Source organism: Opisthocomus hoazin, chromosome Z, assembly GCF_030867145.1.
Source record: "Opisthocomus hoazin isolate bOpiHoa1 chromosome Z, bOpiHoa1.hap1, whole genome shotgun sequence".
In the NCBI taxonomy this organism is placed as follows: Eukaryota; Metazoa; Chordata; class Aves; order Opisthocomiformes; family Opisthocomidae; genus Opisthocomus; species Opisthocomus hoazin.
In genome coordinates, this window is record NC_134454.1 from 71,269,025 (window position 1) to 71,291,511 (window position 22,487).

General features: G+C 38.0%; 1 protein-coding gene across 2 annotated transcripts in view; it reads left to right on the forward strand.

The window, feature by feature from the left end:
- ARL15 (ARF like GTPase 15) overlaps positions 1–18,727 on the forward strand; it is a 222,485-nt gene extending 203,758 nt beyond the window's left edge. For both annotated transcript variants that reach the window (XM_075411075.1, XM_075411074.1), the window contains one exon: positions 12,939–18,727. In XM_075411075.1, the coding sequence (XP_075267190.1) occupies positions 12,939–13,091 (153 nt within the window). In that variant the 3' untranslated portion in view covers positions 13,092–18,727. The remainder of the gene's footprint in view (positions 1–12,938) is intronic.
- The last annotated feature ends 3,760 nt before the right edge of the window (positions 18,728–22,487 follow it).

Below are 22,487 nucleotides of genomic sequence, written 5' to 3' on the forward strand. Positions count from 1 at the left end.
TCGGTTTGGGGCATTTTTGTGCAGTCATTTTAATGGAAATGTCACTTTACCTTTTTATGTGATACAGATTGAGATGTTCTTCCATGTAGACTAATGCACAGTTGATAGCTAAAGTGTAATCCTGTATCTTTCTTACACTGCTATGTCAAGTGTGAGTAAATGACATAGGTGATAATAAACTTACTGTCGTCTCCGAATGTTAGTAGTGAAAGGAAGATAGAGAGTGAGAAGTTGCGTGTCATCCAGGGAATTTGTGCACAAACACAAGTGTTGCTGTTCACTGGGTTATCTGTCTGTTACTGCTATGCTTTGAAATGTCATCCAGTGAATAAGGAAAACCAAATGACTTAGCTGATCAATCATATACTGTGGATAATGAAAAGCAAATAATTGAACTGTTCGTATTTACCCTTTAGGTTAGAAAATTAATTGTGCAAAGTAAATGATTGTGTTCACAGAAATAAGGATTGGTTTATATATGACTTGTGAGTGTACAGGCTATATTAGGAGAACATATAACTTCAAATATAGTTTCATTGGCTTTTTATCTTCGTATACTTTATCCATAAATTCAGCCAAGGCTTAAAGGGAAGGAATTTAGTGTTTTAACTAACGCCTACGGTAGAATTCACAAAATTTGCATGGTGACCTTTAATAGAAAATGGAATATACAATCCTACTAGAAGCGTTATGGTGTTGCATGTGTTTTGTATAAAATAAGCAGAACTGCTCTCTCCCGTCCCCCAAGAACAGCTGAAGATCCAATTAGACCACCAGCCATTTGATTTTTTTATAGGATCCAGTTGTACTTGTTTGTGCTGCGTTTGTCTTAAATCTAAATCCAGGTGATTGCATTTCTATCTTATTTTTAATGATAGATCCTGTTAATACATTTTAACTGTTATCAAGGGAACAAATGAACCGTTTTTTGCTTCCTGAGACAAATGTCATTTTTTCACCTTGATTTTTCTGAGCCTTGTCCACTTTTCAGTATTCTCTGTTTCAGACACTATCAAGTCCATTTGTAGATTTGTGCTTTCTGGTTGGCAAGCATGAAGCTGACACACTCACAGCTGGGCTGGAATTTTTTTACTTTTAATATGATGTCATCTCTGCTGTAATGGATTAGACATCTTAAGAAGCAGGATGTTTTATTGCTTGTAAATCATCTAAAGCCATTTTATGTGATTGATCTCTTCCCACCTCTCTCTTCTTCCCCATCCAATTCCTGCTGCACTGCCTGTGGTCTGACTGACATGATGATGACACTGTCATTTCTATTAATCTGTCTACAGCTGGGCTTATAAAACACCGTGGCTGGTGGCACTCTTCACTGGATGTTGAGTAAAGTGCTGTAAAATATGCAAATACTTTTTTATTCAAAGTCCGAGAATTTGATTCTTCTCCAAAACAGTTTTGCAGTAGGTAGCATAGTATCTTTTCCAGCTTTTCTGGAGGAATGTAAAAAACACTTTATTTGTTATACTGAATTTTAAAAAAACTGTTGTTAGTGCTTAATCTTGTAATGGGGTCATTTCCTGTTTGAGAGGACAATTGGAAATGTTTAATTAGTAAGATTTCAAATTTTAGCTGTTACCAAGTAGACTTTTTTTTGTCCAAGTCACTAAAGCATCTGTGAATTATTAGCAATGTACCATTTGTACACTGATTCATTAGTAGAACCATTTTCCAGTTACAGAGGCAAACATAAAACATTACAAATTCTAGTCCGTTCAGTAACCCTGGCACGCTCTATCTGTCCATATTTATAGGACCATGTTAAATGTTCAGATCTAAAATGTTAGTGAAGAACATATTTTTAGCTCTGTTTTTATATATATATATATATATATATATATATATATATATATATTCAACTCCATGACTTCCTTGCAATGGTTTCTTCTTTTTGTTTGAAAACTGGACCACCGTAAAGTTGAAAACTGAGTCACTGAGACGGAGATTGAGGAATATTCAGTAGCCTGTTGCTAGTTATTTTCTTCTAATGTCACCCGCTGCCTAAAAAGCAGAAGAAAATAATAATACTAAATCTAACTGGAAGTGTCAGGTGTAAAACTGCAATGTAGTGCTACTTTCAGACTATAGAAAAATAGCAATTCAGATTTATTTTTGGTGCTTATGGCTGAAAGATGTTCTGTTTGTTTTTTTATTGTCTTTGTACTGCTTTGGATCTGCACAGGCTGTGGTGGAATAACACTAGAACCTATACCATACATCTTGGCGTAGAAATGGCAGAATAGTTTAATTGTATTAAACCTTTCAGTTACTGCCCTACAAATGACTATTTGTTCTTGATGAGTTTCTCATTCAAGTAACCCTCGACCTCATAAAATACTAAACTCATACTGAAACCTACGCTTTATAATGCCAGATTTTTTTCCCATTTTCAGTTTACACAGTTAACTTGCATCAAGTTTAAAAATAATGCTTTGAAAGAATCAATTTCATGGTGAATGCATCTAGTCAAACAAGTCATTTAAACAACATCTTACTCGTGTGTAGCAGACCGTTTTACAAGTAGCTGAGAGTTTTACAAGCCTGTGTTTCAGACTGGATAATTGGTTGTTTCTTATATGTGAGTTTGGGACTTAAACTCATTAACTTCAATATACAGAATCTTTCCTGGCCTGGTATGGAGTAGTTTTAGTTAAGGTCTTTTTAGTGGGAGCCATATTTAATAGTTCATTGTTAAGAAGTGGTAAAATGGTGCAAATTTCGAGTCTGTTCTGAAAAACCTAGTGATACACATTGTAACTTTCTAGCTTGTCTCTGTTGGTGAGCAAACTTACCATGTGGTGATTTCTCATGTAAAGAAAACTCAATCAGTAATTGCAAATGGGCATAATTAAGACTTACCATGAGCACCAGAACCACAAAATATAAAGAGGTGATGATACCTTCATTAGACCACACTTCTGAAGAGGTAGGTAGCTCTGCAAGTGGAGTGGAAAGTGCATAGAAATATCTGTTCCATTAAGATATTGTAGTAAACTGATATAATCTTCTCATCCTCTTAAAAAAATTGTCAGCTATAAATTTGCTATATACAATTTCCTTTCCAGTGAGCGCCTTACCCCAGGTGTAATGCTGGGACCTGCTGGTAAAACTGCAAGTCAGATTCAGAGGTAGAGGGAAGGAGCTGCCTGTCAGATTCCAGAAGCCACGTTTCCCTTTCTGCTGAAATCACTTGACAAATACTTGCTTTTGTTTTTCATTGATACAATCATGAGAACTGGGACATCACCAGTACATAGTCTTCCTGCCTTCGGGTGCTTTTCATCACAAATAATCTGGCTTTTCAGTGACACTGTAAAGGCACTCCACAGTTGTAGGTGTACAAAGGCAAGCCTTAATTCAGCTAATCAAAGTAACAATAGCTTTATTACAGTTTCTGTTTTAAGCATCTACAATATTATTATCGGTAGCCTTCTTTCAAGGAGGCCATAGATTTTGTAGATGCTGTCTGTCTGCCCTAGAATTCGGGCATTCTTAGGAGAGGAGTGTGGTTTCTTTGGGTATGGGGTTTTTTAGGATCATATCCTGCCTAAGAGTGGATCTTTCTTCTTTTGTTATATGCAACTCTCGATCTACTGCCTGTTATTTAACCTTTTTCCTTGAACTGTGGGTCAGGATAATGTAAGGCAAGTGGTATCTTGATGCGGTAAGTGAGGAATATTAGTTACGCTCTTACTTGTCCCTTTCTATGGGACCTTTTTACTAAAAGACTTCTCAGACAGGTAGAACTTCCTGCTGCAGCCTATAGTAATGGAAGGAATAATGCTGGAGCTTGAATAAAGAGAGATTCTAGCCTATTACCTTTAAGTTCAAGAATCAAAAGAGCCGTACAGTTCTTCAGCATCTCATTGTATTCACCTGTGTTCTGAAAATCCTGCTTATTCCTGGCTTTTCCAGCATCGTTGCTGCAAACCTCTGCATTAGTTCACTAATATTGCTTCCCAATACTTGAAATAATTCAGTTACCTGGCTTAAAACATCCTCTTTCAGTGTAAAGTGCTCCCTGTTTTCCATGTCTGATTGATTGTGCATTTCCTGTCATTTTAGGGGTAGTGGCAAGTGGGTTTTGCACATGGGTGTTCTCTATGCCCTTGTGTACAGAACTGTGTCTGATCTGAGCTGTGTAATTTTCTTCTTGGCACCTTTGTGCTTTATGAAGGAATCTGGAAGCTGTGAGCATCCTTAAGCAAGGTCCTAGTCACAGAGCATGAAGGGATTCTGCCATATTTCTGAGCACGACTGCTGTCTGATCTTCTGTGTATGAGAGCACATGTCTCGTAGAACCACAGCTGCTGCTGAATAAATGGCTGTTCTTTTGTGTTCATACTGGCTGTTGGCTTGGAACTGTTTCAGCAGTGTAAATGTGGGGAACCAACCACAAAGCCCTGAGAAATCTGTTCTTTGCTGTTGATACAAGAGTACATGTCTGTACAGTGTTTTGGTGCTTTGCAGATGTGGGCGTGGTATACAGATGTTATTTATTCAAGTGCTAGATTTATATACATGTTTGGGCAAATGCAGATGAATCATCGCATGTGCACCTCTCCAGAAAATACTGTTTAACTGTTACCTGAAAAGAAAACATGCGATTTGCAGAAGGAATGTCATAATAAGGAATGATCTTTGGACTTCTCATTATTCTAAAGGTTATTTTGACATTGAATGGGGTAAAAACTCAGCACTTGTGTGCCTGTGTCTCAGGTTTTGTTACTAGTTGAAACCACAATCTGTAGTTAAAACTAGCATACTTTGCTGCTGAAATTGGCATACTCTGTTGTTAGTATTGTATTCTGAAGTAAACCATGAATACCTGCAGTCTGTTTAAAAATAAAAGTGCTATGAAAACTCTGCAAGGCTCTGAAAGATATCTGCTTAAAAGTCTTGAGGATTGAGTTTCTACTATTTATTTGTATTCCTTAAGTTATTTAACTGAAGATGTAACAAAAAAACAAACCTGAGTTATGGAAGGTGGAGACAAGATGAGTGGTGGTATAGTAAAAGCTTTGAGTAGGCTTCTTGTAAAATTATCTTTGGATATGTTTCTTTTTTTTTTTCTAGCAGATTAGAGCAACGATAGTAATTTAAGCAAATTATCCTAAGTTTAAATTTATCTTAAATTCAATCTTATTTTTTTATTATATCTTACGAATATATTTGGATATACTAAGAATACACTTACACAGAAAATTGTCCTTACATGCAGTAAATTGGCATTTATGTTTCTGTGTGGTATGAGGGGGAAGTGATTTTTAGATGTCCTCCAAATAGCTGACTTTAACCAGGGCTAATTTTCAGCATTACTCTTTAGGATTTTATATTCTAACACTTCAACTGAAAGGATGTAGCTCTCAGACAGTATCTTTTGCAACCCAAAGTACTTCAGAAAACACAGTGGGTGAGAGAGGAGGCAACAGGAGCAGTAACTTAAAGGGTTAGTTGTGGTCTTGTTGTATTAAATCTGAGTCCAATTTCTACTTTTGATTACTTCTTTGGAATAAATTAAAGAATTAAAGCTGTAGATATCAAACTAAAATATTTTACTGTGCTTTTACTGCATACATTTTTGTACAATGCTGCCTCCTCTGCTCTCGTTGTTTCACTTGTCACTCAAGAAAGGATGCTGTTTTGCTCACTCTGGGGTTGGGTGTTGTGAGCCCCTGTCTTGTTTGTCCAGCCCAGCACTGACTGTATGAATCTTCATCTGGAAGTCTGTTTTTCTCTATATAGATCTGCTGCTGCTGTTCTCATGTTACCTCTATGTCTCCCAGTCATAGGAAAAGCACGTGCTTACATAGACAGAATATGCTGGGTGGATGAGACATGAAAGGCACAGTATAGGTGTAGGTTTTTGGCAGCTAGCCGATTGTTACTATTTCTTTTGAACAAATTAGCAGAATGTAACCAAAGAAATCTAACACACCAGTGCACATTGTTGTGTGGTAAACATGTGCGTGAAAAGAGCTGATAGGTGCTAGTAGCTGCTCAAAGCGTGTTTTTGCTTCCATCCGCATACATGCAAATCTCAGTAGTATTTTTGTGCCCTCAGCAGTTTTCTGTCCTCACTCTCATCTGCCATATTTGTCCCAGACCAATTATAACATGACCATATGTATCTGTATAAAAAAAAAATACCCATTTAAAAAGCAGTCCGCTCTCTCCATCTTGATAGATGATGCACTACTTTATATTTTACAGTAAGCACCCCTCTGTATTCATCTTCCAGCTCTCCAGCTCACCCGCCTTTCTCTTGTCTCACACTTGCATTTGCCAGTACTGTGTGCTCTCTGTTTGGAACAGCATGTCTGTGCTGATTTGCCAGCCATCCTATTTCTTCATGCAGAACAGTTAGGTATCTTCTTTAAAATACATGTCTTTCAGTAATTACTTACAATCTGAAAAGCGTAGTGTCTTGTGGCCACTGGAGATAGCAAGGATGGAAAAGTTTATCTGTTCCACAAAGCACTGTGTAAATTGCTTTGTGGAATATGAGTGTAGGTGACTGTATTTCTCTTTGTAAAAACTTACGAGCCAAAAATATCAGCCAGGTCTATAACAAAGCTAAGTACTAAAATCAGTTGGAAGTGTTTCCAATAATCTTTTGTAAAAAGATAAATTAAAAAAAAAAAAGAAAAAGGTTGAAATACTAATTCGTACAGCATTCACCACTCCCTGTGAGGAGTTGTACAAAAAGGCTTAAAAGGCTCCTGGTGGTTTTGCAGTCTTGTCTAGAGAAATTGCTTACCCTGCCGTGGTTTCACTTCAGCAGGTCATATTTTAAAAAACAAACAAAAAAGCAGCTCAGTTACATAACTCTGATTATCATAATACATACTTAATTGATTCATTGCAAATCTTTAGCATTGCACATACAGACTTTGAATTCAGGGGCCCATAAAAGTCAGCAGGCAGTGAACTATTTAGCTTCAAAGAACTAGAATTTAAAGGTGTTTCTATGGCTGATAGTGTTGTTTATCCTCAACTGGCTTTCCTGGGAATAGCCCTGTGCACAGGTTGCTCCAGACCACAGCATATCAGCATCCGTTCCATCAGCTGAGGCACTTTCATTCCCCTCCCTGTTGCGTAAGAGGTATTCCATGTGGAGTCAATAAATATGAGGTATAGGTGTTTCAGGAGGAGTGCTTATGAGACATAGGTTCATTACAAGGATCCCTCTAGACATGGGTGAGATCACTGTAATGAAGAAGCGTATGAGCAGGCACACATGAATTATCTTTTCAGGAGGATATGAAGTGTCTCTCTAGGAAGAATAAAGGTTATGAAACTTCTGCTGACAGTTTTGCACAGTAAAGCAGCTGTTCTGGTCAGACAAGAGATCCTTCTTAGCCAAGTGGGATGTCAGATAAAGAGGTTTGTAGCAGATTTTTAGGGAAAAACATGAAAGCGTTAATGCCTGTACAACAGTAGACTTGGCTAGTTGAATTAAGATAAGTGGCTGCCAATCCGTTCCATCCACACTGATACAAATCACCATACTCAGAACAGGACCAGCAGAAAAGTATGCGTAGCAGCTCAAGAGGCTGCTCAGTTTGCAGTCCAGTACACTAACATAAACTAGAGTGGATTTCAATGTACTTTTTAGCATCAGAGGTGATTTAAGCAATGAGATCCACTCTATGGTTAGTAGGTCAACATTTGTGCTTTCTATTTAATTTGCAAGAATTTCCTTTTTTTTGTTTTCTGTTTTCCTTTTTTAGACATGACTTCTTTTACCTGTAATACCATCCTTTTCCTTATTGCAACTGGTGAAAGCTTTTTTTGTTTCTTTTAAAGTCTGCTGTAGCAGTATAAAAATACTCTGAGCCTCTAATTATGGTATTTTTTTCTGTGCCACCTCAAAGCATTTTACCTTTTTAGCTGCACAGTGAATTTTCTTTAAGTTACTCATTTTATGTAGTTTCCCTTTTTAAAACTCGGTGCTGTGTGATGGACTTCTTGGCTTTTTCTCTTCTCCAAAGATATGTAATGTACGCATGCTTTGGCCACTGTTACAGGCAGCTTGTCTGTTGTTAATGGACTCAGCAATCAAAATTGCCCCTCTCTGCTGGGTCTTCTAAACAGTTGCTCCAAAAGGCAGATTTCCTTGATGTCCAAAAAAGTACTCTCAGCTCAGTGAAACTTTCACAAAGTAAATGTGGGGAACCTCAATATCCCATTATTAACACATTTCTGCTCTGTGCCTGTCTGGGACAGATGAATGAACCAGCTCTTGTGGTTAGTACATGGATTCGGCAAATTAGATAATTTGAGTTTAAGTCGTACCTCCACCAGTCACTCTCTTGCAGTAGTACTTGCTTAATCCTGTTAAAGTCTTTGAAAAATCTAGACTAGTGGGGACACTGGCAAAACTGTGCGGCTTTTGATTAGATGTATAACAGCAGTGGATGAAGCAATATTTTATCCATTAAATTCTCCAAATACAGCCTGGTCATGTAAGTGACTGACTGCATTTTGTATTTATTTACAATAGATTAGTCAGAGCGGGTTGGAAGCCTTTTTCTGTTGGTGAAATGTGGTATTAAAATTTTGCATTTTAATGAAAAATAATACTTTCAATCAGCTTTTTTTCATGTTGAGTAATAGAAAGAAATGACTCTGTATTCATGTATTACAGTATCTAAGTTTTCCTACACATCTTACATTCATGTGTGTTGTGAACTGGCTAGATGAGGTTCAGTAATAAAACGTATAAAAGCTTTCAGCAAGGCCTGGTTGCTCAGCTTAACGTATATCGATTCAGTAACATCAATTCCACGCTGCTATGCTAATTTACACCAGCTGAGGTTCTGGGCACCACTCCTTTTATTGTGTCTTGACTTTTCTAGCACGTAGGTTAAGCAACATTTGATAACCATATGCTTAGTGTATTGTGCCAGTAGAATAGTACTTAGAAGATGGAGTGTGGGAAGAGTGGGAACAATTGCAAACGTGTAGTGTTAGATTTTATTGACTTCAGAATATGGCATAAATACAATGAAAGCTTCTCTATAAAGCAGGGCCCCCATGTGGAGTCAAGACATAGAGTGAGATCCTGTATAATAGTAGTAAAGAAGTCTTAAAATTATGTGGATTTAATTTATTGTATTTTCTTCTAAGGTTATATCTTTAAAATTTAGCAGTCCCAAAGTTAACACTTAAAAATGCAAAGCCAGTATGTAAATGCATGTTGAATGTGTCAGACATCTGAAGGATATTTGAGTCTTTATGTTTTGCTTTGGCATCCACGAACAAGCAGAAAGCTTTTCACCATTTATGCAAGAGGGGAAGACAAAAGAACTCACTCCTTTTGTGCTAGTGCAATTGAAGAGAGCTGTAAAATAGTTACTGCTGATTATGTGATTATGCAAGGACCTAGGTGAGTGAGCATTCAGAGAATTTCAGCTTCCTTTGGATATTTTTGTGATTAGTCTGCATCCTCTTAGGAAATCTGGTAGGGAATGAGTGTGAATGATGGGCAGCAAGCAACTAGAGAAATGAAAGTGTATGGAGAGCTGAGAGCATTCCAGTGCCAAACTAAACTGTATAAACAATGTTTGGCATCTGATTGTATCGATCTATTCTTGTGTAGTTCTTTCAAAACTGCTCTTGCATGTAAAAAGGTGTTCCTTTTTAAGTCTAAAAAAACTTGCCTGTTTTTAGAATGGAATGATATCTTCTGAGTTAAAGGGGGAAGAATTTATAGTAAATTCAAAAATATTTCTGTCTGCAAACTTCTTTTTGGAAGTTTCAAAGTCGTAGAGCCTGCTTCCAGAGCTCTGGGCTTTAGCAAACTCCATTGTGGTGTGAAGTTTGAGTGAGGAAATATAGTAACATACCACAGAGTGTCCCTTGGGTTGTGGAAAATCACTTCTGTGCTACTTCTGGTTTAGTTATTTATTATTTGTAAGCCAATCAGTGTTATTCTTCTGTATTTGGATTAGCAACAAGTCATCTAGCAAAGCTTTTTTTCTCTATAGGTGTGGACAAAATAGCTGTTACATACGTGATTATAAGCAGTTGTGCTTTCATGCCATTATCAAAACTTCCCATTTCCAAAGCCACTGCTTAATGATCACTTTAATTTCAGCATTCATCTAGGTCCTGTTCATGCAGATTCTCTGAACTGCTCCTTAGGTGTGGAAAATGATGACAGCACATTGCTGATTTTGTTACATTCTGATTACACACCTAGAAACAGGAAAAAAGAAATTTTAATCAACATTGGGCATCCAAATAAACAATATATCTGCAAAAATTTGTTTCACTAAATCAGTTGGTGTTCTTTTACTGCTGAAACAGAAATTCTATCTTGGCATCTGCAGTCGCTAAAATATAGCTTAAAATCATTGTGCTTTTCTTGGCTAAAGGCTACCATAGTGAACGATGTTGTATCTGCCCACAGACACACAGGACTTGGTGCTAGTCTGCTTACTGCCGTCATTTCCGTATGTATGTGTTTCTAGATATTTAATGCTTTTAAACCCAAATATTCTCCTTACAGTGTTGTGACCTTTTCCCAATCATTTCTTCATACAGTGTAGCCTTAATTCAAACGGCTATGTAAATAAAATTGCAGACAGACTTGAGTGAGCTCAAGGGGCTGATGGCAATAGTCTTCCAGTAGAGGGGGTGTGGTGGACATCCTCTGCGTTGTGGGCCTGACGCATCTCAAATTACTCAGCCATATTTGTCAGCTTAGCACCAGCAGGCTGCTCCATCAGCTAGCTGCACTAACACCTTGCTTTGTTACGCTTCTGTGCAGCTTTTCCTTCCTCCCCGTATTTAGCAGTCATGGAGGCTGCTGCTGAAACAGGCAAGAGACCTTTCTTACCCTGCTTCTCCAGTACTGTGATCGGTGCCATTAATTCAATCTTTTAGTGGGGGTAAATTGAATTTGGTGTCAATTCAGCAGCTGGAGATATTGCAATATATCACATATAGAGGTTAGGATTTAGGTTCTGATCACATATAACCATGCCAACATATCAGATACTAATATGGCACCGAGATAGCAATGCTAAGAAGTAGGTGTGCTGATACGAAAGTACTGGTTGTTGAAGTCCTATTTATTTCAAATTGTATTTCTGAAGTTTCTATGAGACGAAGTGAATATCAAGGACCGCGCTTCATTTTCAAATGTTTTTAGGATATTATTGATACAATTCTTCTTTGTTGGAAGTAGATTTTAAAAGGTTTCACCTGTATCTTACCTGGGGAAGCAGAACTTCCTGTCCCAATTTTTCTGATATTTGTTACTAATCACTTTGCTTGAAGTTCCTTTCTAAAACATAAGAAACGCTTCCTGCCACATTGTCATGGTTGAATTCTGATTTGTGTGAGTTGATTCAACTACAGTCAGTTTGTTCTATTAGAATACATTAACAGATAAACAAAACTGTTGTATAGACACTGTAAGACCTGCATAGAGATGTTGCAGCTTGTTTGGGCTGTGGAAGCCTTTTTTTTCTTTCTTTCTTTTTTTATTCCCCCTGCACATGGAGCCTCATAGAGTATAGCTCCAGTTGCCTGTCCTGGGACTCTGCTGCCTGCCACAATAAGAGTAACTGTTCCTGTTGTGCATGTCTGTGGGGCAGTCTATGATAAAAGAAAAATAGGGATATTTGGCAGTAATTACAAGGAACAAGAATGTGCAAACTAAGTCAGGGCTAAATATTTGTGTTCGTATCTTGACAATAGCAAGTACTGATGGATATAATTTTGGATGTAAAAACTAAATGTCTGTTTTGACAACTTAAACATGAGTAGACTTTTGGATCAAATAGTATTGGATCAAATACTATAAAAGACTAAAATTCTGATGAAAACAGTAATATGTGGACCAAAATAACCTGCAGACTGCTATCTTCTCCTAAGAGGCATCAAAAATATATTTTGATATTGTGCTTGCTATGTTGAAAAGTCATTGGAGTAGACTACTAAATTAAAATCTTTTCTTTCTCAGTCTTTCGTGGATTTGTGTTTGTGCTTTGACAGTTGCTGTAATTAGCATCAATGATGACAGTTATTTCCAAGAAACTGCGTCTTTCTCAGTTATTTTCTCAAGGCTTATAATCACCTTAAAACTTGCAATCCTATACTACATCATGTTCCTACGCCTCCTGGCTGCACGGTTGCTGCAGAAGTAAAAATGTAATGAGTATAATTAAAAGGTTTCCTTCTTTATAGGCATTATTAGGTATCATTAGTAAGCAGCTGAAGTCTGCTAGAATGTGCTGGATTTTGAACTAAGATGACTGTAGAAAACCATCATGTCTCACATATAGTACTTTTTACTATCCTAACCACATTAGTGTGTTAGTCTTCTATGCTTATTTTTAGAAAAACTAAGTGATTTTGGAAGATTTTTTGTTTTTCTAGTATTCTCAAGGTTTTTAAGAAACCCTCTGCTATAGCTCACCTTCGACTGGAATGCTTAGGATTTGTACATTTTTGACAGTTCATTTGTGTAGTTAGAATACTCTGGTGACAAATTCTGCATCCTGTTTACCAGTAAGAGTATGGTGAAACATGCAGCTTTAACATGAAATAGCCTAAAATTTCTTAGTTACTTTTGCTGTTTTGGCTATGTTTTTGAACACTTGTTTCCTGTGCTTTGCTCTTTGCCTTAAGTCTGTATAATACTTCTCCAGACCTCCCATGCTGTTAAATGTATGGGTAGAATGGTAGCTTCCAAGCAGGTCAGTCACCCCTAAAGAAAACACTTTCAGGTCACGTCATATAACCTGTATTATAAGAACAGCTGTGGGTAAGAGTCTAAAAATGAGTATCCTGATCTTTTTACATGGGTTTTTTTTATGTTTTGGTTTGGTTTGGTTTTTTAGATGAGAGACAGAGAGTTGTCGTCATAATATTAATGCATTGGTCTCTTTTTCTTTTCTTAATAGATAAAAAAGTATTTTGAACTTGAGCCACTTGCACGTGGAAAGCGCTGGATTCTTAAACCCTGCTCCTTGGATGATATGGAGGCAGTAAAAGACAGCTTCTCCCTTCTAATAAACTTGCTAGAAGAGAGAGACTTCGAACCTTCGAGAATGTGAAATGCAAGAGAGAAGAGTGGTTCTCCAGGCATCACTGTACCTGCACATTCTGCTCACAGCTTAGTTATGGTGTGGTATCAAGACTGTGCTGTGATACGTTGTGCATACACAGTTAGTGCAGAATGTCCTTTTGTTAAAATAAATATTCTGTGAATCAGGTACATAACTATTTCCAGTAAAATTGTCTGCACTACTGAAATAGGGAGTTCCTCTTTGTTTACCACTGTTTCTGCATACTGCATGTTGCTTTCTTGCATTGCAATCATCTTGACAGGAAATTTTACACGCACAAAAAATAACGTAGTCTGTGCAAGGGACATTCTACCTGCTCCCTGTTTTTTAAAAAATAACTAATGTCTTAAGGATTTGTGAGACTGATTTGTATTAGCTTGTTTACTGACCCTGCAGCATGGAAAGCACAGCCGCTGAGAACCTTAATAGGATACCTTAAAGGCAGGCAGTTTCGTGTTAGTACAAAGGCTAATCCTGAAGTTTCACTAAGTGAAAACACAGTTGACAAGTTAGTTGATTCCTCTTCTAAAGTCACAGCATAATCTTGTCAAAGGCAGAACTGTTATTTTGCTGGAAATTTCCTGAAAGGTAGATTAGCAAACAGATGTATGCGAATAAGAGTATTTGGGGAAAATAGGTGACATAAACAGCCAGACTAAGTAAGAATATTTTCAGAAACTATACAAAAGTTGGATAATGATTTTCATTGAAAGTCGTTTTCCATAAGAGAAGCTAATTCAGCTGTGGAGGCTTTATTACTAGTTAGAAATGTGACTGATTTTAAATAAGGATTGCTTCCTTTGTCACTGACTCATAGAGTACTACTGTTATCATAACATTGCCAAGGCATCTATATTGTAATTAAGGGCCTTCCAGTGTTTGTACTATAAGCTTCTCTTTTCAGGGGATTGTAACTTGTTCTTTCAAACTTCCTCTTGGCTAAATGTTACTTAGAAGAAAAAAGTATTCATTGTAAACAACATTTGCAATATATTTGGAAAAATCTCATTTGGTTCCAGTAACACAGTGCATATTTCCTCTTTCCAAGTTTTCCCCGTTGTAGGTTTGCAGTTTTTTGGCAGCCTTTTGTGGATTTTTTTAAAACCTTATAAACCGATTTTGTCCATTACAGAAACATGCCAGGTCACTGGTTCACCATTCAGTCCATCGCAGCAGGGTGTGTGCGGATCAGTTGCAGGACTGGCGCACTGGTGAACGTGGTGCCTTGCACCTTCAGCTACCCTCGTACATGAGTGGCCGCAAACACAAACTAGTGACATGTCAGTGGTTCCTCACCGATTCTGCATGTTTTCTGAGATTCGTAGCTCCTCTTTTCAGGGCTTTAAGCAACATATCTTTCCACTCTGAGCATTTATTTTTTTAACGTTGAAGTTTATTGTAGTTTCTCAGTAGTTTATTTGGGAATAAGAAAATAGCAAGGATCAGCTTTTAAAGGCTTATAAAAGCCATTCCTCTATTACTTGCAATTATACTCTTTGTTAAACAAAATGTTTGTAATAGTTTTTTGATTACTTTTCAATTTCCACAGATTTCTTGCACTGCTCCCTCAGAATTATTTCTGCCCAAATGTATGGCCTGATGGTCACTGTTTTAACTTGCTTCCTGTTATCATAAAGAAGCTGGGAGAAAATGGCAAACTCCTTGTTTAATTTTGTGATAGAATAGGCAGAAAGCCTGAAGGGCATCTCTTCTTGCTTTGATTTTCCTCTCCTGCCAGGTCAATCACCTCACTCCTAATACTTTTGGAACTACCCAAGAACTGGAATTGTTCATTTCAAAACACAGAGAGGAGCCCTGTGCTGGTTTGGTTCTCTCTGCTCAGTTTAGACAGGACCCAGCTGCCCATCAGTTTCTCTTGTGTGGGTTAAGGAGGCTCCTTTCCCTGGATTTAAAGAGGAACTAATCTAATTTACAGTTCCAGATTCTGTCTTAGCTGACGTGAGCGTAGAGACTACAGAGTACCTGGATTTCACCAAGGTCCCTGGATTTCTGTCCTGTTTAGGGATGGTGACAATTAAGAAGTGGTGGGGAGGAGTGAAAGAATTGCTTCCCAGAGGAGGCAGGCAGTTTGGGGAGGCAAAAAAAGGGATTCAGAGCTTTTACTGCTTTTTCATTGAGGAGTAGTTAGAAGGCGAGAGATAAATTTTTTCCCCTTTCTTCTCACTAAAGTTATGGACGAAAGGGTACAGCAAATACAAATAAGCCCAACTGTATTGCATTCTTAAAACCATACTTATTTGTACCATGAGTCTGGTCCAAAAACTTTAGAGTTTCCAAGTTGCATTTTGGTCACGATTTCCCAACTATGCACTGTTGGAAGGTGCTACATGACTAACGTGCAAGAGGCCCAAGTAGTCGCTGAGAATATGGCTGTGGCATATGCCAGTGGCCACTTAGACTAGGACCTTTTGATGCTTAATGCTTTTTCTTTAGGAAAATGCCAGCTGCCCAGGAGCAGTAATTTTTCTTTCAGAACTATTTTGAATTCGCTTTTTCTTACTAATACAGTGATCATTCCTCACCACAGGTTGAAACAATACCTCATAACTGCTTAAGGCTAAGACTAACGCTTAACTTTTACTTTGAATGTAGTTCTTCTGTGGTTTTGTGTTGTGGATGGACTTAATGGATGTGTACTCTTTTAATGTCTGTAAACATCTTCACCTTTTTATGGAGGAAGTAAAAGCGTTCATAGCAGCTCACGTCACACTTGCTTGTCTAAAGTGTTGTTGAATGTTCTGACTGTGGTAGAATACGTAAGTGCCATGCAGTTTGTATTCAGATGACCAATCTCAATTGTTTCTTTTCTTCTTTTTTTTTTTTTTAATCTTTTGACGTGTTCATCGTTTAGGTGAAATAAACTTAGGCACTAGGCTCTACTTTCCATGCAAGTTCATTAAGGAGTGAACATTGTCTTTTTAAAAAAGATACTGTGCTTTAATGTTCTTTAGCCATCTGTTAAATTACTTTTTGTGTGTGTGTGTGTGTATGTGTACGTGCCCACATTGGGCTGCTTCTCAGACCTGTGGCTGTCTGCAGTGTCTCAGCCGTCAGAATGAAAACATTATCAATCAGTATCCAACAACAGCTGGTTTTGACAAGCTTTTGTCTGCTGCCTGATGCTTTACAACTTATCAGTAAGACCTCTTTGTCTACCCCCTCTGAGCTGGTAATCTTACTGCATCCATGTTGTATCCTGTACTTGTACCTCTAGCATTTGTATGGGAAAAAGTTAAATCTTAGTGGGTTTTGATATTCTTTCTTGCTGTATAATGCTCCATGTGTATCTTAGCTTGCCTCTTCAAATGCGCTATACAAAAATCTGTGATGTATTATTTCATTTAAATTCTTGCATTTCATTATATTTATAGAATTTGCAGATTTTTGTACTGTTATTAGTTAATACAGTTGCCTTTTTGTAATGGCAATTAATTTATATTACAAAAGTTTGTATCTTTACTGTAGTTGAAAGTATTAGTTAACTGCCATATTGTCTTGACTTTATACTAAAAATACAGTGTCTATACACAGAAGTTGACCCGCTCAAGTGGACAACTGCTGACGTGAGGAACTTGTACTGTTTGTGATTTATACATGATTTCCACTATCAAAGAAAAAAAAGAGGAAAAAAAAAGAAAATAAACACTGTGTAGGGTTGAGTTGCTAAGTTTGGATTTCTTGAGTAGTAGCAAGTTTGGGAGTATGGCGTATTACCTTGATTTGGAATCTTCAAAATAAATTATTTATTCCTAGATTAATATACATATTACTGTATAATCATTTCTAAATTATACGTAGTTACACATTTACACACACATATATATAAAATATAAAATTGCAAAAAATTGGCCGATTTATTTCCACAGCAAGTTGTTATTACTCTGGAAATATGTCTAAAAGATATTGCAGGTGTATTGGTGGAACAAAGATTGGAATAATCTTTATGCAGTTATTTCATAATGTTGAACTGATGGACATGTTTATATGACTACAATTTATTTTTAAATAAAATGGCATGGCAAAGTACATATACCAAAAAAAAGCTACAGAAATTGAGCAAAGGAAAATACTGCAGGAAAAAATAAAAGCTTGCTGAGACAACTCAATATTATCCTGTCAAACACTGTTTGAGTAGAAGAGACTCTCACAACAGTTCTAACAGTTGATGGAAGTACCGCACTGCTGAGCTGGACTGGAGTTGCTGATTCAGCTACTGAGGTATGCTTTTTTCATTTTATTATTATTAAATCTGCCTCTTACCAACACTAGGATGGAAATGAAAGATCTGTAAACTCAGAATATTTTTTTAGTTCTTCTGTTTCATATAGGAACTGAAAATCTCTTAATCGTGCCTCGACTCTTTTAAGAATTTTCATTAGCTCATTAGCCCTTTGACCTAATAGTTCAAACAAATAAAAACATCTGTTTGTCTCAGCTGTAGGGTTAGTCATCCAGGACCTAGGTTAACACGAGGATGAGAGAGAGTCTTATGTCCTACGTAAGAACAAAACCCGTATATTTTTCAGTATCTGCAGTTGAAAAGGACCCCTGAAATCAAGTAGGGCTGGTGAACTCTGTTAGGTGAAAAGCCTGAAAAAGATCATTACCCTTCTCAATCCTCAGCCCTCATGGGTGAACTGACTAACTTCTTTGTGTACGTTGGACTGAACATCAGGTCTAATTTAACTAGTTCTGAGACATTTACACATAGTGCTCGCTGCTTATAATGTATTTTAGCTTTTATCACAGCGATATTTAGAGAAGCCAAAGTATGCTGTATATATTGCTTGTTCATTCATCAGATTTCATAGGAAAATGTAGTATGTGGTATTCTGGTGGGTTTTGATGGAATATATTCAAGACAGCCTTGTTTGGGGAGTGTATGTTTGTGCATCAAGCATGTTCAGCACTTCTATTTATGATGTCTTAATTATGCCTTAATTTTTTAGTCACTTAAACTGGCTAGAAAAGGCAGATATTCAGATGTGAATAGTGGTGTGAACGATAGTCTGTGCAGCTGCAGTTACCTGTGGCAGTAAGGTGGGGAGAAGAGAAGAGAGAGATTTTAATCATCTGGTTGTCAGGTTTACAGTAAATGCAACAAAAGTGTTTAGCAAAAGGTCCTGTGCTGGTCTGCGATGATTATGGAAAATTAAGAGTTGAGGGTGTGAAGAGGAGGAATGGCATAATGCTTGCCCAGCCATACTACTATTATGGGAATAGAGGGACTCATTGCCTGAAAATAGCCTGGTTTTGGTAAAGACCATATTTGTAATGAAAAGCTGTTGTATAGTTAATTTCTAAGCACAGAAACGTTTCCTTGTGAAAAATCTATACATATATTTGAGAACCTGCCCACATGCTAATAAGGAAGAGGCATGAATTGTACCTACTATGCTTGTGGGCAATGGTTGTTTCAATTCGCACTATTAGATTGTGAGCTAAAACTGACAAAAAATAAAACCAGCAATCACAGCATTTCTTTTTTACCTGGCACCTTGAAATAGTGAAATGCTGTTGTTCATTTTTATTATTATGTCATGTAACTGTAATTTATTGCATTTCAGTGTGCACTGGAAAGTATTTGCATGTATTAAGTAAAACAAGACAAAAATAAATCCTTTTGTGGTTTTGCAACTTCTGTGTTGGAAGAACTGCCCTCTTTCTAAGGAGACAGTTACGTTGGAGTACAGAAGCCTCATATTATAGCTTTGTTATAAGTTACTGCTAACTGAAATGCTAAATCTTGGAAATCCCAAACAAAAGATCTGGTACTCTCTAAAGGCATAGTCCCCAAAATAGAGTCGAGGAGACAGCAAAATCATGACTTGTATATGTATGTTGCAAAACTGAAGCAAGTGTAATGGCCTATCACATAGCAAAGGACTTGGTATTTTAACAATGTGACACTCTTGGATTTGGAAGGTTGATAGATTTTTCAGGATCAAAAGGGCATTTCGTAAAAAGTTTAATTTTATGGTAGGTTATATTTTGGTCCTGTCAACTTTGACACAGTCCCTTTAAAGCAACAATTCCTGCTGTGTGTTAAGGTTGGCACTCTAAAAATTTCTTCTATGGAAATTAATCCATTCTGCATTCTGTTAGCACATACAAAAATAGCATTTCCTGTCCTGTGTCACCTTATTTTGTTTACCTGAAAGCACATACATTTTCCACTAATACACATCTTGTTATTTTTGAAACAAAAGCTTCATGTACAGCTTATAGTAGGCGTTGTTTGCTGCCATGTTCTACAGCATATCCTCAGAGAAGCTTATGCACCCAAATTACAGTGTTATTGTATACCTTTCAAAGACCTCATGTCTGCCAGTATCAAGATTGTGTAATTTTAGTGCTTATAACAACAAATGTCTACTGGCAAAACTATATCAGAATTATTTTATTATAGCACTCCCATGTATGATGTCTTTGTAAGACCTAGAGATTCAAGATGTGAATGGGATTGTACTATTTAAAAATAATGCCGATTAAACTGCAGTATCTGGGAAATTGCTTTTTTATTTAACAGTGGAATGAACAGTGCAATCTCATTGCCTCAATATTTACCTTGCAACAGAGTAGAAAAGAGCACACATGGTCAATAATGTAAATTATAACAGCCTTAGCCCATCTTTACTAAATTGCTTTGTTTGCCATTGAGATAATTGTAATCCTCTCTGATTTATACGCGTGTGTCACTTGAAAGCCTTCCTTCAAGGATGTGAAACTAAGGTTAATTTAAAAAGGAAAATGCTAATTGCCTTTTCTAAAAATGTTTTTTGTGCATGATTTGCAGCAGTGTGACTGATGCAGAAAAGTTCACTGTTTACCTTTAAAATATAGAGCATGACCTTTTGGTTACAGTAAATACAGTACTGCAAGTCTGCTAAAGTCATCACATATACTAAAGGTATTGAGACCATTTACCTCACATTCCTCCTTACCAGCTTCCACAATTAACATGATCCACAGCTGAAAAAATAATTCTAGTTGTCAGTGATAAATGGGGTGAAATCGTCAATCAGTGAAGTCGACAGCATTATTTTAAAAAGATATTGCAAACAAATGTTTACCCAAGGATAGCAGTATGTTGCTGAGATTTTGTTCCTGGGGGTTCTCTCATTTCATTCACATGGCAAACTGACTTTAGTGCTCACTTTCAGACTAAAGAGAGCTTCTTTTGTTTTGTTTTTTTTTTTTCTGTAGCAGGAAGAATACCAAACACTCGAGTACCAAAGTCTTTAGCAGAACCAGAAACATTCCTGGTAGAGATCTGAGACAGAAATTTAGCTTTTTGTGTGTTTCTTTTCTTTTCTTGGTGTGATGTGCAGACCTGAGGTTTCAGTTCAGGCCTCTCTCCTCTCAGAGGTGCCAGTAATAAGGAGTCCACTATTATGGGCTATATAAATACCTTGCCTATTTTTAGCGCTTGCTTTTGATCTCTGAAGAATTTTAATTTCAAGGTCAGATGTTGTGTGGTGGTTTGATATGTAGATGTATTGGCGACGTAGACATTAAAGAAAATGCATACAGTCTATAAAGAAGATATCTCTCGTTTTCTCCATTCCCAGTGCTGAGGAGAAATGTTCCATAAAACTGCTTTGGGATGGTGAATCTTGTTCCAGTTGCTTGTGAGAGATTCAGCAGGCGGTTTTGCCTTTAGGTTTGGGTCAAATCAAATGGAAGAGAGACTGTTTCTTCTAAGTTTGGCATTTTATACTACCTGGATACGGGTGATTAGCATGTTCTCAAGCACTTCATCTGTGAGAACCACTTCACATCAAACCTGATCGAGGCTTGAAGGAGGTGGTCACTACTAATCCAGGTTTCCAGTTACTTATTTGATCCTTTTAATTCCTGCCTGCATGTAAGGTTTAAAAAACCCCTCGTTGTTCACACTTGTTTACACATCTGTCCTGGATCACGCAGGTGTGCCCTTGGAGTGATTCTTGAGGCAGGTCTGGAGTTCCCCTTGCACTTGAAAGGATCAGTTACTTCCCAGTTGTCTCCAGATGGGACAGTGTGTTGTGGCCTCACTCTACCAGAGTGTGCATGAAAACCCATTTCTCACCGTCTTTGGCATTTCCATATTTGCATATTTTGGATGGGAACTGTGGTTCATGCAATAACTTGACTTTGATTATGGGTTTATCTTTTAGTAAAACAGACTATTACAGGAGGACTAGCTCTGAGGTCCTGTTTTATGATTAAAATTACAGGTTACGGTGAAAATAGTAAGTAGAAAATGTAGCTGTTAGTCAATGGGTTTGAGTATAATGAAAAGCCAAGATCAAGGGTGTCCTTGTCCAGCTGACTGATGCTGAAAATGGGCTCTCATTTGCTCATCTTGGAATTAAACTAGAAAAAGTTGCCAAGAGTAGACATCATCCAGTTCAGCAAGAGGGATGCAGAAGGTTAGCCTAGTGTAATTGGAGATACAAGCCACCATTGCAAATGGCACTGAGACCTCTGTCTCTCTGTTGGGAAGCAGGGATAGCCATCTGCCTGAACCCATGACCTGTAGACCATTAGATATGTAACATGTCCACCACAGAGCTGAGGGAAGACACAAGTTTGAGGAGATACTGATAGCGTCTTCACCTTGCCAGGCCATGCCAACCAACTCTTCCTCCAGAGAGGGGTTCCAAAGTCCGGTGGCCACTGTCCCGGCAGAGCCCACCGCTCGCCAGTGATGTGCCTCGAGCGCAGGAGCCCTGCCTGACTTGTTACAAACCACACGGGGTTCAGGAGCCACAAGCCAGCCATGCCTGGGTTACTGAAAGAAGCACTTTTCAAGACGGTGAAAGAAATACTGAAATGGGAAAATCGGTAACGGTGGCGTGCCTCCACACCTGTCATGCTCTGTTACAATTTCAGTCTTTGATTGTTGGTCCCATAAAGGTGTCGGGTTTTTCATGTTATTAAAGCAATTACAGTTATTATACTAAATTTGTCCTTTCTGAAGGGAGCAAGAACAAATGAGGGAGGATTTGCATACAAATTGAGCCTGGATGTGGGGGGAAATCACAGCAGGCCTGCTCAGCAGACAGATGAGGCTCTAAGGAGAGATTATAAAGGAGTGCGGGCCGGAGCCACCCTGGTTTGCAGCCCTTTGCTGGTGACCCTTTGAGGAATGTGTCCCTAGTGTCTGGCAGATGCGTTTGAACGAGAGACAGTTTGGCGCACTGTCATCCCGGGCAGATCAAAGCCCGCTCCTCGGCCGGCCTGAGGAGACATGTGGAAGGCCTCCCCTCCCCCGGGCAAGGCCTTTCCCCGGCGCCTCTCCGTGCTTCTCGGAGAAGTGCCTCCGTGCAATGGTAGCTGTCCCGTCCCCCGTGTCACCCCGCTTTCGGGTGCACCGAC